Source organism: Lytechinus variegatus, chromosome 3 (genome assembly GCF_018143015.1).
Source record: "Lytechinus variegatus isolate NC3 chromosome 3, Lvar_3.0, whole genome shotgun sequence".
In the NCBI taxonomy this organism is placed as follows: domain Eukaryota; kingdom Metazoa; phylum Echinodermata; class Echinoidea; order Temnopleuroida; family Toxopneustidae; genus Lytechinus; species Lytechinus variegatus.
In genome coordinates this window covers 49,792,043-49,810,636 of record NC_054742.1, presented here as the reverse complement: position 1 = coordinate 49,810,636, position 18,594 = coordinate 49,792,043, and the positions used below count along the sequence as shown (strand labels likewise).

Sequence of the window (18,594 nt, the reverse complement as noted above, 5' to 3'; positions counted from 1 at the left end):
AAGCGTTTTTTTTAATACTGTGTACACCACAGAACTACTCACAGATGCCTACACATAACATTTCAATGCAAAGTGGGGACCATAATAAGCGTATTATGTGAAGAAAAAAATGCACCATTCTTACCATATAGTCAGGTCCAGATTTTTAAAAATGTGCTCAGAAAAAGTGCTGTAGGCATTTTGTGTTAATGCTGATTTATCGACTGTTTTATGGTAATTCAGGGGTGCTGAACCCCAAAGTGCTGTTTGCCAAACTTGATTCCGACGTTTTCATCCTCAAATCGGCAAAAAACAAAATGGCGGCATTTTTAATGCAGTTTCCCATATTAAACGATTTTTATGGGTGATTATATTTAAAAAATTGGGATCTATGCGATATTTTTGATACCCAGGGTTGCAAACATAATGTGTCCGATTGATTCGTCAGCCATCTTTAATTCCAAGATGGCTGCCATGATTCACAGCTGCTGATTTGATAAATAATATGGCAAAATGTTTGATAATTTGGGGGCGATGCTGGCATATTCACATTGGATATCTTTAACGTGTCCGCCATTTTTTCCTCGCCTGCATAGCAGAAGCAAGACATGGACGTCGCTTTTCCGACGCCGGCGGCGAAGTCAACATCAAATCTTAACCGAGGTTAAGTTTTTGAAATTTCATAACTTTTCGGGTTTAAATGTCTATTTCATGAAACTTAGGCATGTTAGGATTAAACAAAGTCTATTGACACAGGTTATTTTTTATTTATTAAATTTCAAGGTTTATCAGTAGTGCAGCTTTGCCCCCCCCCAAAAAAAAAAAAAATGATGGCCATTTCTTAAAAATATGGCTGCACAGTTCATATACTATCTACCTACAATGTAAGAACATTTTTGTGCCTTTCTCATGAGGGTCATATGATATAGGTGAACACAGATTACAGGGAACCGCTGTTGTCCATTTTGTCAAAAATTGAAAAACGCTCCAAAAATTACATTCAAATTGGCCACCATTGTTACAAAAATGACAATACTTCATATCCCATCTAGTGCCACTATTTTGGTGTCTCTGTTTCTAAGACTCATGAAAATATGTTTTACAAGAATAAGTGACATAATTTGGTGGTGTTGCAACAATAAGTAAACATCCAAAAACAAACTTTAAAAAATAAGGTACACTTTCACCTAAAAATTTCCATAATTCACTGATAAGTATTTCAAGACACGTCATTTTTGTGCTCAGTACTATCCTATGGTTTCATGATTAGGGGACAGCAGTCATTTTCACGCAATTTTAGAAGTCGCTTTGGACTTTTTACGACGAAAAGGAAACTGACAATCTTTTTTATTTGTTCCGATTTATTATTTCAGCCTTCAAACCACAATACATGTAGTGCAGAATTTGTTCAATTATTTCTAATTATTTCTAGTCCTAATTATGACTATGTTTAGCTGATGGAAGTCTTTGAAGACTCACTTTGAAAGCCAACTTTAAATAATAGGCAAAATGGACCGCTTCATACCATTGTAACTAATCCAAAAGTATTATTCAACCCTTGAAACCATAGTGTAGATACCAACATCATATTTCCCAAGTGGATTTTAAATAGATTATGTCAATTTTTGAGTATCAGTAGCCATTTTAGACTCCTTAATTGGAAGCCATCTTGGATTTTTAGACATACAGGACCATTGATTGCCCTTGTAACTTATCCTAATGCATTACTTGACTATTTAAACCAACGGTTAGACAACATAATCATATACCCCAGGCGGATATTAAAAAAACTATGACAGTTATTAGGTAACAATAGCCATTTTAGACTCCTTAATTGCGAGCCTTTTTGGATTCTTGGACATGCTGGACCTCTGACTGTCCTTGTAACTTGTTCTTATTTATTACTTGACCCTTCAAACGATGGGTTAAACACCAAAATCATATACCCGGGCTGATACTAAACAAACTATGTCAGTTTTTTTGGTGAGAACGGCCTATATAGACTCCCTTTTTGGAAGCCATTATGCATTTTTTGACATAATGGAACCAATAACTGCTCTTGACACTTGTCCCAATCGAATACTTGACCCTTTAAACCATGCGTTATACTAAAAAATCATATTCACCAGGCGGTTATTAAACAAACTGTGTCGGTTTGTAATTAACGACAGACATTTTATATTCCATTTTTGTAAGCCATCCTGGATTTTTGGACATGGAGGACTTTTTTACCTGTCCCAACATATTTCTTGACCCATTAAACCATGGGTTAGACACCAACATCATATGCCCAAGGCAGGTATTAAACAAACTATGTCGGGTTTGGGGTTTTTAGATAACAACAGCTATTTTAGACTCCAATTTTGAAAGCCATCTTGGATTTTTGGACATAGTAGACTGTTGACTGTCCTTGTAACTTGTCCCGGCTTACTTCTTGACCCTTGAAATCACCAATGAATACAACCCAAATAAAAGACACGAAATACGTAAAAGATGAATTATTATTAATTTTTAGGCCATGGCAGCCGTTTTTACGCAATCTTTGATTTTCAGGTACTCTGGAGTGCTTATGTTCAATCTTTCCTTTTTCGCCCTCCACAATTGAATACATGTATGTACCGAAAAAGGTGTCTAGGATAGATAAAGTGCCAGTTATTTTAATTTTCAGTTAATGGCGGCCATCTTAGACGCCATCTTGAAAATAACCACTTTCCCGGATACGGATTTTGGTGAATTCTTAGTATGTTATTTCTTAGATCAAATAGTACCAAAATCCGTTGACAAACATTTTTGTTACAAGTTTTGGGGGTCAGAATGGAGTAAAAATGGGTGTAGAACGGCGGCCATTTTGTTTTTGCCAATTTGAGGATTTTAACATCAAAATCAAGGTTGGCAAACAGCAAATTCGTACTCAGCGCCCTCAAATTATGTTAAAACACTTCTCAATTCGGCATTAACACGATTTGCCTAAGGCAGTCTACTTTTCTCAAATCTGGACCTGACTAATATGGAAATCTTTCAAACTATCACAAAGCTAATATTTGCCTTTGATGTGACACCACGTACGACTCGCGCTTGCTCTCTATTTACTGTGCATTACAAAGGTCATAAATTGCATTGATCTTCAGGTTCATTAACATGACTACACGATATTTTTCTTATTGGTCTTCAGGTTCATTAACATGACTAAACAATATGTTTCTTATTGGTCTTTAGGTTCATTAACATGACTAAACAATATTTTTCTTAAGTGTTCATGAAATACTTAATTGAATGCACTACTGAGTAGAAGAAATTTCATTTCCTAGTGAAAGTTTTTTACTAAAACCCAACTTTACGTCAGGGAATTCATTCTTTCATCATTACGATTCCCAGATTGATAGATTTGATAGAAATAAATTGACATATTTAAAAAATGTGACAGAGTATCAAGCATTGTTATTCCTTAATCTTTATATTCTTTACCAAGCATGGGACCAAACTTGATGAATACAAAAATGCATTGCTCAAAGATTTAATAAATAGTTCAAAGGGCGAAGGTTGGTTTGAGTATATCACATGTGATATTCCTAAACACTTGAAACTATTCTACATTACAGTGACATTTTGAATACAAAATACAAATTAAAACTACAGCCAGATACGAACGCTTTTATTAGAAGCGAAGTTGAAAACATTAGTAACCTCAGAAGATTATATTTTTCAATGGCAAATATATATGATTGTAGACTCTAATAAGTGAATTACAACAAGACATGTGCCAACAAAGGCAAGGTTAAAGACCATTGTCAGAATCATCTTTCGTAAGCAATATTCATAGGAAAAGTACTTGGCGATTATAATTTCTGTGATTTTCCCCAATGTATGAAGTTCCACTATCATGCGAGCAATAAAATAGTAGTAAACATATCATGTAAATACCTAGATTGTTAATAAAAGAGTAGGGAACATAATCATGTAAATACCTAGATTGTTGACACCCCTTGTCGATTGACATTGATTCTGCCTCTCTTTCATACCTGGCTTCTCTTTTAAAAATACAGTAGTTTCATCTAAGTTTTTTCATTAATTTAATGTCTATATTCAAAATAAAAAAAAGGAACTTGTCATGAATTATCATTGAACGAGCAAGTATACTTAATTAATGAGGTGAACAATCATTTTTTAAAAACATAATGTTTATAATGTTTGCGCAGTGTTATCTTGTTAATTATTGATGTTATTTATTTATTGTCACCGAACCGGACATCATGGAAGACCAACAATACTGTAATATGTGCCATCTTGCATGTATTGAAAAAATAATGGAAAATTAAATAAACATATTCATTTAAAGGCAACTCCAATCAATAAAAATAATGCATTCCAATAAAGCATAATTCGATCAGATCTAATGCAACTATGCAACCAATGCACCCAAGTAGAATGTGAGATTAACTAAGCCCTTTCACACGGTAAAAAACGCAGTTGGAATGATTCCAATAAAAAATAAGACCAGTGACGAATTTTAGCACGTGTGAAACCAAACTAGAATCGCGAACGTGAATCACAATTACGAAATCAAATTTCACTCCGAGTGAATTTTAGGGGCTTTTGACACATGAATCTTAAATCATCATTGTAATGATGAATGATATTCTTATCGTGACTTTTTGTTCGTGATTCTAATCATATTCTAGTTTGGTTTCACACGTGCTATGTATTCGTCATCAGCCGTATTTTTCACTGGAATTATCATTCAAAGTACGATTTTTTTACCGTGTGAAAGGGCGACCAGATAAGTTTAAGTCAAATTACTGTACGAATTTTACGTGTCAAAGGCATGACCTCCAAAACACTTGACATCTCTTGCGGGGCTTACGTGTTCTTATGGTGGCCCTGAAGGGACATCGCGAACAGACCAAATCGCTAATATTCACGACGAAATTCACGATGTCGCCAATTTCGTCGTCAATATCGTCGCGAATTATTTACGACGTCGCCAATTTCGTCGTCAATATTTGCGATTTGGTCTATTTGCGATGCCCCTTCAAGGCCACCATAGTTCTTTCAAGCACTTCCCTAGATAATACAATTATCATACAGTCATCGTATCGATGCAGTGCTTTGATTGACAAGTCACCAAGGACACAACTCGCCTTCGCTCGGAAACTGGAATTCAGATCACAGTTTCCGAGTGAGCGTGTGAAAGGTCTAATGATTTTAAAGACAAATTGCAATCATCAATACAATGATGAATCAAGATTCTCGTGTGAAAAGGCCCTAAGATTCATTTCTGTTTATCGTTTGAAAATTTCTATTCTAAACATTTCTTCATTTATAGGGTGTTCCTTATGCGAGTCCGCCAACTCGGTTTGCAGCCCCGGAGCCCATGACGCAATGGGAGGGCGAAAGAAATGCTACACAATTTGCCCCTGCGTGTCAACAGGCACCGACTTTCGTATACCCCAACATGGCAGAAGATTGTCTGTACCTGAACATTTACACACCGAGCCCAAAGGTATGATAACCATCAACTTTATTCACAGATAGTATACTACTCTCCTGGAGCTAATTGAATTTACCACATTTATCTGCTAATGTAACTAGCCGACATTATGACACCCTTTTTATATATATAAATGAGGGTGTATACGGTGTATACGTTATTGCTAGAATGAATATCTATAAACAAAAGAGTGCCCAAAATACGAATACCATTAAGCGCTGAATTACCAAGTACATTCATAACCTACATGGAACAAGATAACATTTATATTGTTATGTATGAAAGGAAGATTTTGTCTCGTATTCACCCCAAGATTGTTTGGTATAGATCTTGGAGAGAACGTGGTGAAAGAAGTGGCTGAGTTAATACTGGATTGATTTAGACGGACATCCCCAATGAAGAATAGATAGGGGAGGAGAATAATTCTCACTCGGTTGGAGATTCACCATCAAATCGGTTACCTCTACCAATAAGTGTATAGTTTTATCTGGGATTATTGATTATTTATTTCCGGATCATGCAAGATACTGGCTATTGATTGCATATTCTCTTCTTATTTCTAGGCATCTGGAATTCCTGTGATGGTGTGGATACACGGAGGAGGGTTCTCCACTGGTACGGCAATGACATACGATTATTACGGATTACCTTTAGTTGCTGTTGGTGATGTCATTGTTGTAGCTATCAACTACCGACTCGCGATTTTCGCTCAGTTTTCAACCGGTAGGTATTGTTAAGGCCAGGGAGTTGCATCAGTATAGCGGTAGAGCATGGCGTCCTAAAGTGGACGCCATATTTTTCCAAATTGTAAGAGTATTATATAGATACATGACCGATACACCGAGTTGCTATGTTCTTTATACTTTCTTTATTTTCCTTCTCCATTATTATGTTTTTTTTCTCTCTACTTGAAATCGTAGCCTCGTCCACACGGCGCAACCTATAAGAGAGGTATATTCACATCCTGTAACAACACTAAAATGAAAAAGTTTTATTCCAAATTATATGAACTTCTATGCGAGAACTAATATCACATCGCACTACCCAGTTCCAAATTTTCACTTTGATAGCTAAGTATGGAGAAAAATTACGCTTTCTTCGTCGCATGATTCACCTGGATAACATGAACGTTTGTTATGATTTTTGTCTTTATGGTAACCCATTGATGATAATAAATATATATTGTTTAATGAACAGGATGTCTTTTCCGATTAATATTGCAAGAGAGATTTTGAAAAATGTTTAATTTCATTCCTCTCAATTTTGCAAAATCTGATTGGAGAGCCATCATGGAGACATTGGTAAATGCCGGATTAACGGTCACCAATTTTTTATGATATCATTAAATACCATGGCCTTTGATGAAATTAGTAAATTGTATTGATACTCAAATAGTGTATTGATGCTCGTGTAGTCCTTGTGGAAAAAAATAAAACATGTTATAAGTTTGATTTTTTCCATTTCAAAGAGGACGAAAACTCACCAGGGAATTATGGAATGCTGGATCAAGTGGCTGCTCTGAAATGGGTTTATGAAAACATAGAAGGTAATTTATTAACACAATTAATTTCCGGACAAAACATGTATTCGTTATTTGCATATTTCTTGTCATGAATTAGTAATACATTTGATATATCGAAGGCTCATAAAGTCATTGATCTAAGTCAAATATGTTAATTGAGTTTATTATCTGGATTGGATTATTTTCATTGTTTTTGCAACGGTAAATCTAGTATCATAACGTACGAAATCCTTAATATGCTTTTTTAAGTGTTTAGCCTTCGATATTTATTCTGGTGGGAAATAATCATGTGATGATAATGTATGCGTTATAACTTATTCACATGGTTATGGTTGTATTGCTATTACAAAATATGGCAGTTTGTAAAGAACAAAGTTTTATTTGTAGTTGGGCTTTCAGTATCGAAGAAATATATTCAAGACCGAGAGGTTCTATACTCATGTTTTATGATCATGACATATAAAATTAAAGCTGGACAGATAAAGGCCTGTGCTATAAATGAAATTTTAGCCTAAAGATCTTTAATTTGAACAGATTATTAACATAATAATATAACTTTTGTCAATATCATGTTTAGCATTCGGTGGTGATAAGAACAAAGTGACCATATTTGGAGAAAGTGCTGGATCAGGAAGTGTTAGTTTTCACATTATCTCCAAGCTTAGCAGACAATATTTCAATCAGGCAATATATCAGGTTTGTATTTATCTTTAATATGTTCGTTCTGTGGCATGTTTTCAGACCATATTTCAATGAGGTTAGAATGATACCAGTCCTACTTATCAGCAATCAGCATTGGATGGATTTCAGGAAGCGATAAAAAAACTTGCTAAACATGTTGAACGATTTATTGACACTTAACCTATAAGGTGTTTCGTGCCCTGAATAATAATAATAATTGTAAATTTATATTGCGCAATTTCTATTTGGATATACTCAACTGCGCATTACAATACATAACAGATAAGCAGAAAAACAATTGCAGGATACGCAAAAATTTTGAAAGTAAAATTAAGTTCGCTAAATTAATCGAAGAAAAATAAGTAAAGATTAATTATTTCTACAAAATACGTAACCAAAAACATGAAAAAGTGACTTCTTTTTTAAAAACTATCTTGAAAGAGGTGGGATTTCAGTTTGGTTTTAAATAAGTTGACAGAGGATGCATTTCTTATTGAGGAAGGGAGACTATTCCAGAGTTTGGGTGCAGCACTGATAACGGCACGGTCACCTAGTGTGATCTTTGTTTTACGTAACACAGAGCGTATAGAGTTACATAACAAGTTGCATATAAACATGTACATGTAATAGACAACAACTGTTTAAATAAGCTAACTTGTAATAGAAATGGAATTTGTAAGGTTAAAGCTCTTCGAACATTTCAATTAAATGAACATTGGATTTAAATCTCCATTTTACATAAAAAAGTATCTCTTTCTTGAACTCATACCAAATTGAATATGTATTAAAAGCTCTTCCTTGCATTTTATACAAGACATATGATTTGTATATTGCATACTGTGCAAATATCATAAACAAATTAACTAAAGTAAACTTGCGATCGTGAATTTTGTATCCAATGAACAACGTCATTTCGTCAATAGGAATTGTGATTTTAAACATAAATTGCAGAGAGTTCTTTATCTTTTTCCAAAAATCAGCAACAGGGTTACATTCTAACATAATATGAACAAAAGTTTCGTCTGCTTCACAGAACATACAAGATGTGTCATTAGCTAATTTCCAGCGACATAAATTGAATTTAAAGGGTAATAAATTATGAAGCATTTTCAAGTTGTATTGTCGAATCTTGTTATACTTTAAACACTTAAGTTTGAAATTAAAAACATTTTGCCATTCAAAGTTTACTGGTAATCCTAATTTGGATTGCCAGTATTGTATAATATGTGGATCGGACTTTTTGGGGGTTATGAGTAAATCATAAAAATCTTTTGATTTCATATTCTTTAAATTTACAATATCTCCTCCCCTAATTTCAAAAAGATCTTCTGGAAGCTTTGGAGATAAGGTGTCACATTTGTCAGTCCATTCAGCTGGGACAGCTCTTTTTAGCTTTGAATATTCAAATTCAACTAAAAGAGATTTACATGCTACTGTTTCAAAAATTTCTTCGGAAGGTTTCCAGGCATGATTACGTAATAATTGGTGAACATAAAATATATTGTGGTCGAACCACCTTTTGAAATATAAAAGGTTTCTTTCAAATTTTATATGACTGTTATACCATAAAATTTCGTGTTTTATACTATTAATATTATGATAGTCAGTAAAACGTATGTCATACCATGAACATAATAGATCTGTATAAAAGGATGGAATTTGCTTTTTCATACATACAATTAACATATCTTTTTTGAACAATTGAAACGAAGACACAAGGGCATCGGTCCTATCTTTGCTATCCAAAATTTAAACAAGTACATCCATGGTTGATCATCGTATTTTAAATATTTTGAAATCCACGAAAGTTTTAATGAAGATAATTTTGAATTTAAGTCTATCATATCTAATCCTCCTTTATGAAATGAATTAATACAAACATTTCGTTTTATCTTTTCTTTTTTCGAGCCCCAAATAAACGTATACATCATTTTCTCTAATTCACGTACCAGGTTGTTTGGTACGTGTATTACAGTTGCAGGGTAAACAATTTGTGATATTATCAAAGATTTAAGTATTACTATTTTGCCATATATAGTTAAATTTCTCATTTTCCAGATGTTCATTATAGATTGAATTTTAACTAACTTTGTATCCCAATTCATTCTTTCTTTTTTACGTTTATCTGTACCTACAAAAATTCCAAGGTATTTCACTGGATCATTTGTCCATTGTATATCTCTTAAGGTTTCATGTTGAGGGAAGATGGACATTGCATGAGTTTTTGTTAAATTAAGTTTAGGGCCTGCAATTTCTCCAAATTGCCTTATATCTTCTATCGCAATATTACCAGAATTAACAGAACTCACAAAAATTGCTGCATCATCAGCTAACTGTGATATTTTTATTTCTTTTTCTGAACACTGGGTTCCATTTTCTCCTGGAATAATTATTCCTTCAATATTATCGTTTTGTTTTATTTTTCTTGCCATAACATCGGCAATTAATTAAAACAGTGAGGCTGAGAGTGGACAGCCTTGTCTTACACCCTGTTGTATTTTGAAATTTTGTGACATCCAACAGTTATTAATCACTCTTCCGGAAGCATCATTATACAAAACTTTAATCCAATTAATAAATGAATCCTTGAATTTTAATTTATGTAATAACTGAAATAAAAATTGATGGTTAACATTATCAAAAGTTTTTTTGAAATCTAAAAAAATGAAATAACCTGGAAGATTTAGGTGCGAACAAAGATCAATTACATCTTCAACTAAACGAACATTTTCTGAAGCTGAACGCAATTTGAGATAACCAGTTTGATCCATAGAAATTATTTTATCGATAACACGCTGAAGACGTGAACAAATGACTTTGACTGCAATTTTGTAATCGATGTTTAGAAGTGATATAGGACGCCAATTGTCAAGTAAACCTCTATCACCTTTTTCATATAACAATATTAAAATACCTTGCTTTTGAGATTCTGACAACTTATTCTTTATGTAGCCTTCATTCAAACTATTGATAACCATATATTTTATATCTTGCCAAAAACATTGATAAAACTCTGCTGATAGTCCGTCACTACCTGGAGTTTTATTACCTTTCATTGACTTCAATGCTTTGTAACATTCGGATTCCGTAAGTAAACCTTCGCAAAGGTCAGCTTCTTCTTCCGACAGGGTAGTAAACTCAACATCATTGAGATAATCATATATTTCTGTTGCAAGAACATTATTCTTATTTGAATATAGATTTTGGTAGTATTCATAGATTTCTTTTAAAATGGCTTCTTCATCAAAAATGACATCTTTTTCCCGTTTCAAAAAGTCTAGATGTTTCTTTATACCATTCCTTTTTTCCAAGTTGAGAAAATATTTTGATGATTTTTCGCCTTCTTCCATCCATTTTTCACGGGATCTCACAAAGGCACCTTTACATTTATCTCCAATTAATTTATCAATCTTCTTAGTAACATCGTTAAGTTCAGTAAGATTACTGTCACTCGGGTGAGCATCATTTGCTTTCGAAAGGATTTCAAGTTTACTTTGCAAAATATGATATATTTGGTTTCTTTCATTCTGTATTGTCTTTGAGTATTTTATTGAATATTCTTTGATCTTAATTTTGCATAAATCCCATAACATTTGATCATTATAGTTTTTATATTCTAGTTTTACTTTCTTTATGATATTTCTGATTGTTTTTTTTAAATATGTCGTCTCTAAGAAGTGAGTTGTTAAATTTCAATACACCCTTACCCTTGACTAAAGATGAAATTGTAAGTTTTAAGGACACAGCATTGTGATCACATTTCAGAAGGGGTCTTATATCTGCGGAATGTACAAATGAACATAAATCATATGAAATTAACCAATAGTCTAATCGGGAATAATAACCAAGTAAGTATTGCCGCCAAGTAAATTGTTTGAGTGAAGGGTGACATTTTCTCCAGATGTCTACTAAGTTCAACTTTTTACATATATTTTGCAACAGGTCATTAGGTTTATATGCATAACTAATTCCATGGGTGTCCATACATGAACTTTGAACTGAATTCCAGTCTCCACCCAATAATAACAAATCTTCTTTATGTATGTGTGCTTTAAGCCATGAAAGTAAACCTCTGAAAAAATAGACTTTTCCGATGATTTTGTCGGAGCATAAACATTTACAATAAAATAAAACTTATTGCTGTAAGATAATCGAATACCGATCACACGACCACCGGGTTGTCTAATACATTCTATGATATCTATAGGTAAACCATCCTTTATTCCAATTAAAACACCCATCCTTTATTCCAATTAAAACACCCTTTGAATGCTTGGTACCGTTGTTAAAAAATATTAAACGTTTTCTTTCTGTATATAATATTGGTTCAAGGTCCTTGGTTATAAAAGTTTCTTGCATCAAAACAATATCGTATTTTTGAAAACCTAACCATTTGAATATTTTATCTCGTTTCTTTTTATTTCGTATTCCTCTCACATTGACCGAAATCAAATGTAGAACTTTTGAGTTAATAGCTATGTTATTAGGGTTGAGTATTCCGGTGTTTTTTCATTCGTTTCCATCGTTCGTTTCCATCAATTTATCTTCCTGTGTTTGATCTTTCTTTTCTTTTCCGCTTCGGAGGTTTTTTGTTGGATTTTTTCGGTGTTGGTGTTTCAGGTGAGAAAGGCGATTGAAACTGGTCTGCCTCGCTCGATGTCTCGTCTCCTGAGTCGCATTCATTTGCTACGTCTGTTGTGTTGTATTGCTCATCAGACTGTGACGGTGTGTGTGTACGAAGAAATCCTGTGATGTGTGGTTGACGTTGTTTGCGAGAAGGTGACGATGCGTCAGCTTGTTGTGTATGCCTCTGTGGTGTATGCATTCTCTCCTTCGGGCGAGCCCCATTGGCGGTTGCGGCGTGATCACGTGATGTGGGTCCAGATTTCATGGCGTTCTCACGGGGTTCATGATCGGCTGTGGTGTTACGTAACTCGCTGGGTGTGGCTGTGTTTACGTTTGCTGTGCAAGTGCTGCTTACGTGGCCGGTCTGTTTACAGTTTCTACATTTCACGCTGTTGGTGCATTGTGACGAATGGTGTCCGTTTTCGAGGCATCTTGAGCAAATTGACACTCTCTCAGGTTGTCCAATATGGAAGACTCTGGCTCGAAATAGGTTAGCAACCACGATAGATATGGGGAGGGGTTGGAAGGGTGGGTCTATGAAACACATTCGATCCCCGTTCAGACAGTCAATCAGTTTACCATTCACTCTTAGTTTTTGACGAATTATTTCACCTCTTATTTGACATTTCATGTTTTGTAGTGTTGATTTGATAAGTTCATCTCCTACTGATAGAGGAATGTCCTTTATAAGTACACGAGTCAAGTTCTCATTCTTGGCCTTAGTATAAGGGTTTGTATCATATACTGGGATTGTGGTGTTTCTTATCACTAATCCACTTGATATGAGGCTCACTCTCGCTTCATGACTGTTTACATAAATTCTCCACAGGTTACCAATGCGTTGTACCCCCGTTATAACATGATGATCAATTGAACGAGACAATGCTAGATACAACTCCTCACCTGTAATGTGTGTATCTGTCCTTGGTACGTCCCGTGCCTGTATAAATACGGGTTTAGGTCCCTGTGGTGATGTAAACGTGGCAGAGTTGGGAGTTGTCATGTAAGAATACATTGTTTCTCGCTAGAAAATCGAAATATCCTTTAGCTGCGAGTTGTTATGCTATATCCAAAAGTATCTCAAAACGACAAAACTCAGTTAAAATATCCAAATTCCGATTAAATCCACAAAGTTAGCTCAAAATTCCGGGAGATATCCGATTCAACGTCGTGACGCTTTCACGGACATGCGCAGATTGGGGGAATTACAAATGAGTCTGGCACATGCATTTTGAACACGCTGTAATTTGTTTATCAGAGAATCTGGTAAGCCAAGACTGTTTGCAATTTTTATCTTCGTCAACATTCCAATATACTTTAAATCATTTAAATAACCATGACAACGTAAACATAAATCATTACAGAGTGGGACTGTGTTTAGTCCATGGGCCTTCAAGCACGATCCAGTTGCTGAGCTTGAGAAAGCACAACAACTTGGAATAAAGATGGGTTGTGACGATGTCATCTCTAATTCTGCTTTGGTTTCCTGCCTCCGGGATGCAGATGCCCTGGAACTAAGCGTGGCAGCTGACGAGGTATCTTTCTGATATTTTTTCTTCAAAATGTTGTGTTATACAATTTTGATTTTTTTTGTGATTCTTACAACATTATCCTTATGTGTGAGTTTAATAATTACGGCATAGCATGGGATAATGAATCTTGTAATTTCAATTAGGATTATCGATATTTTAAATTTCGGGAAAGTATACAAGAGTTGCATATTTCCACGACTTCTTTAAGAACAAACTTATGCTTAAGGTGTTCATCTTCTTCACCCTCAACAGTGATAGGTAGTGTTTCGTCTCGTCTCCCTATACATTCGAAATTAATATAGGACGCATTCAACCAAATTTATAAGTCGCATTAATTTGTATATTGACTTGTTGACGGTAGACGACCATATTTCTGTGATATAATATTTGGCAAATCCCTTTCAAGATGCGTGTTACTTTTTTTTCGAAGAACAAATATTTTTAACACATATTGCTTGAGAATAACTCTTTTTTTGTTTATAGATTTATCAGTTACAATATCCAGTAACTTTGGACGGTTCATTCTTAGATGACACCCCAACCAACCTCTATGAGATGGGAGATTTTGCAAACGTACCAATCATGGTTGGCTTCAACAAGGACGAAGGCACACTGAACCCGTTCGTTTTCCTTCCAGACTACGTTGGAAGCCCGACTCCACCACCAATAAATCGCACCTACTTTGAAGGAGTGGTTAAGTTAATTTTGAATAATTATGGCAGGGATGATGAGATCGTATACGAATCTGTGCTCCAGGAATACATCGACTGGACTAATGCTGATGATCCAGAAGCCGATTACTTTCAATCGTGGGTTAATTTCGGGACTGATTCTGACTTTGGCTGCCCATCGGATTTTGTCGTCAGGAAACATGCTGAAGCTAGTGGTACAGTCTACAAGTATTACATGACACATGAACCATCTAAGTAAGAAAATTGTTAAATATCTTTTTTTAATCCCACGTAGTCATGATAGCTTAATCTCTCAGTATTTATGCATTATGCATTATGTTCACATTAAATCACTATGTTATTCATCATGTTCATGTTCAGGAGTCTCTTTCTGTATGGAGATATTTATCCGAATACTCCGTGGTTAGGAGCTGGTCATGGAGAAGATCTAACGTTTGTTTGGGGTCTCCCTTTTATTGATGAGCTTTACTATATTCATGGGCACAACTTGACAGATGAGGAAAACGCACTGTCCGTGAAATTCATGCAGTTCTGGACAAACTTTGCCAAGTCTGGGTAAGTTGGGGGGTTCATCTCAGTAACGATAATCATGGTTGACAAACACTTCAATTGATAAAGTCTACTTTGCTCTTCAAGTTTGAATGAATTTTCAGAAAACGTGGCAAATAGTAATCGTACTTACTTATACTTTAATAACCACTGGTGTCAATTGACTGACGCAGATCTTCTCTAGCAAAGATAGTACTTTTAGGGATAACACACCTTTTGCATTTTAGGGTGAACATTTACGTGTATTCACATGGTGCATCGACTAGCAATGTTTTGTGAGTTTCTTTAGAAAAGGTAACCGTCATCTTCCACAAGCTAGGTGTGGTCAGATTTTCCAGCCCTTTTTCTGGCATTAAATTTTAGCGTGTCTAAGTCTAGGAACATCAAGAGTACGTTGTTCATTATCCGCATTCGTGCATTGTGAAACAATAATATATATATATATATATATATATATATATGTGTGTATAAAACAGTTATCAGCGTGATTCTTATTACAATGATGAACCGTATGTCAATGTAATTTTATGTTATTCTGAAAAAAAGGAAGGTCTGATAATACTTCACCTTTCGTCTGCAGAGATCCCAGCAAATCAAGTGTTGATGGAGAAGCAGGAGTAGGAGTCGATTCATGGCCCTTGTACACTATCCCTGAGCTCGAACACAAGGAACTATCCCTAGAACTGGGCGAAGGCAGAGCTGTGTTGGCGAGACAGTGCCATTTCTGGAACGAATATTTACCCGATCTGGAGGCATTTGCAAGTATGTGTGTAAAGCTGTATGTATGGGTGTGTGTGTGTGTGTATGTATATATGGTTTGATGCATGTGTGGGTGGATATATGTAGGCATGTTAGAGGGCCTTTATACCTATAATTGAAAAGTAAAAATAAAATGAATACATATTCTATAAATGGAAAACCCGGCTAAGATTGACAGCCCATGTTTTGTGTAAAATGACTCGGAATATGATCTGATGTGATCATTTCCTGGACAGATATGATCCTTTCATGGGAGATCGGACCTTATTAAAGTTTTTTTTTCACTAGGATGGGGCAAAAAAACCTGACACGAGACTTTTTAGGGGGGGGGGGTGCGTAAAAGAGCCATGAAATTTCAAATATTTCAACTTCGATTTATTTTGCAATAACCCTTCACAAAGATTAAACGCTTGTATAATGTTTTCGTATCTAAAGATGATAAATAACAGTTCCACTTAGAGCAGAGTAATTTTGCATCAAAGAGATTCTTAGAGCAATTATGAAAATTTATAACAATCTATTCAATCGTTATAACATTAAGTATTATGCACATAAATGAAATGATATGATCCGTTAAGTTATGGACTAATGAGCACATATTAAAAAATTGAATTTTCACATTCTTTTTAGTTTTGAGGAAACATGAGTGCAGTGTAGCATTTTTTTGTCGCTGATTTCCATATGCATCCGCATCAATAGCGATGTTATTAGAACTGTCACCTTTGTTTATACACACGACAGCATTTTTGGACAATTTGATTAACAGACACAATGGAGAAGGCATAATGACGCGATGACGTAATAAATATATTTTCATTTTCAGCGTTTTGGATACCATGTCTTGGTAGAAATTTACCACCTCAAAAAAAGGGAAAAATTGTGTCACTGCAAACAAAAATTATTTTAAGGTGCTTGTACCTAAACTGCGTTAATTACTTTAAACAGGAAATTCTAATATTTCGACAGATATCAACGCCAGTGTTAAAGGTTTACGTCATGGATACAAAATATTATTACACTTCTATCATTCGTGTTATTTGTATTCTCAAACACAATGACAAAAAATATATTCCGTACAAATAATAAAATGAATCGAATAATATAGCTAGTCATTGACACTTCATAGAAACTATATGTAAATTCTATATATTTATGTAAACTGATCTTTACCTTTTCTGATTATAATTCTTACCACTAGACACGATTGACGAAGATCAGAAAGAATGGCGAGAGGGCTATGATGACTGGAAAGATGAAATGGCAGTGTGGGAACAGTACTTTGAAGAATACAAACAGCTACCAACATGCAATTAGATTGAATATTAGGAAGCATAGTGTAGTGTCTATACATTTTATCCTACGGCTTAACAAAAAAAAAACTCCCCTGTATCAGATCAGCATATTTCATCCTACATATGCACTTGTTAGGAACTTAGTCCTGTTTAAAAATTCATCTCATGTTCTCTCATTTATTCTCTTTGCTGATGATTCCAATATTTTCTATACACACCATGATCCACATGTACTTGTGAGCACTATGAATACAGAATTTAAAAAAGTAACAAACTGGATTAAAGCCAACAAATTGTCACTGAATCTGCAAAAAACTAATCATATGCTTTTTAGTCATACATTGAAACATCTACCGCATCAAATACTTTTAGATAATACTGAAATAAAAGAAGTGCAAACAACAAAATTTTTAGGTCTTACTATTGATAACAAGCTTACGTGGAATGCTCATATCAACAATACTTGCAAAACTGTGTCAAGAAATATTGGAGTCATCAATAAGCTGAAATACGTTCTACCAGCACAGGCGCTATCCATGTTGTATTGTGCATTAATTCTACCATATCTTAATTATGGAATTCTGGCATGGGGTAATGCCTCTCAAACGAGACTAAATAAAGTCTTGCTACTTCAGAAAAAGTACTGAGAATAATATGCAATATGTCCTTTAGAGCTCATACGGATGAATTGTTTCGTCAGAAACGTATCCTTAAAATCAATGACCTGTACCGATTGCAGCTATTCCAATTCATGTATCAGCTAGATAGAAATAGTGTACCTAATGTCCTACAAAAGAAATTTATGAGAAACAATACTTTACATTCATATAATACGAGACAATCAAATGACTACCACTTACCTAAAAGTAAAACAGTATTTTTTAGCAAAACTGTATTTTTCACAGGACCAAAACTCTGGAATTCTCTGGACAGAGAAATGAAAGAGGCAGCTAGTCTTATACGATTTAAATTACTCATCAAAAAATTTCTCCTGAATTCTTATTGATTCAATCTAATATTTGTGAACTTCATACTTATCCACGGTAGTATTGATTATTTTTTAAAGTCAATATTTAAATTGGTATATAGTGTAAATACATTTGTGTTACAGTGTTTATATCTATATAATTTTATAAAATTTTGCTGATTATTTTACTCTATTTGTATCATATTACCCTTGTATAAAGTTTTGATAGGGGGTCTACATTTTACAAGCTCTGCTTTTAGTAGGCCCCTCCACTTTTTTAATTTCATTGCTACGTTTCAATCCTGCATATGTTATGCATTTTTTTTTTCATTGTAAACATGATTACGAAATGTACTTTGATGATTGTGGAATATGAATAAATAAAGAAATAAATAAATAAATAAAGATAATAGTGAAAATATGGTAAGGAGTGGACTAGGAATGAATAAATTATTATGAAAATTGCCGGAGATTTAGTGACAGGGATCAAGATGGAAATTGATCAGA

General features: G+C 34.4%; 1 protein-coding gene across 2 annotated transcripts in view; it reads left to right on the top strand.

Moving 5' to 3' along the window:
* LOC121411259 (cholinesterase 1-like) overlaps positions 1–18,594 on the top strand; it is a 34,872-nt gene that overhangs the window by 2,048 nt on the left and 14,230 nt on the right. The window contains exons 2-10 of one of the 2 annotated variants that reach the window (XM_041603874.1): positions 5,303–5,479; positions 6,031–6,190; positions 6,936–7,013; positions 7,567–7,685; positions 13,661–13,831; positions 14,312–14,754; positions 14,881–15,075; positions 15,650–15,831; positions 17,027–17,188. In XM_041603874.1, coding sequence (XP_041459808.1) covers positions 5,303–5,479; positions 6,031–6,190; positions 6,936–7,013; positions 7,567–7,685; positions 13,661–13,831; positions 14,312–14,754; positions 14,881–15,075; positions 15,650–15,831; positions 17,027–17,142 — 1,641 coding nt within the window. In that variant the 3' untranslated portion in view covers positions 17,143–17,188. Of the gene's footprint in view, positions 1–5,302; positions 5,480–6,030; positions 6,191–6,935; positions 7,014–7,566; positions 7,686–13,660; positions 13,832–14,311; positions 14,755–14,880; positions 15,076–15,649; positions 15,832–17,026; positions 17,189–18,594 lie in introns of those variants that run through there. The other variant, XM_041603876.1, reaches the window with a different exon arrangement.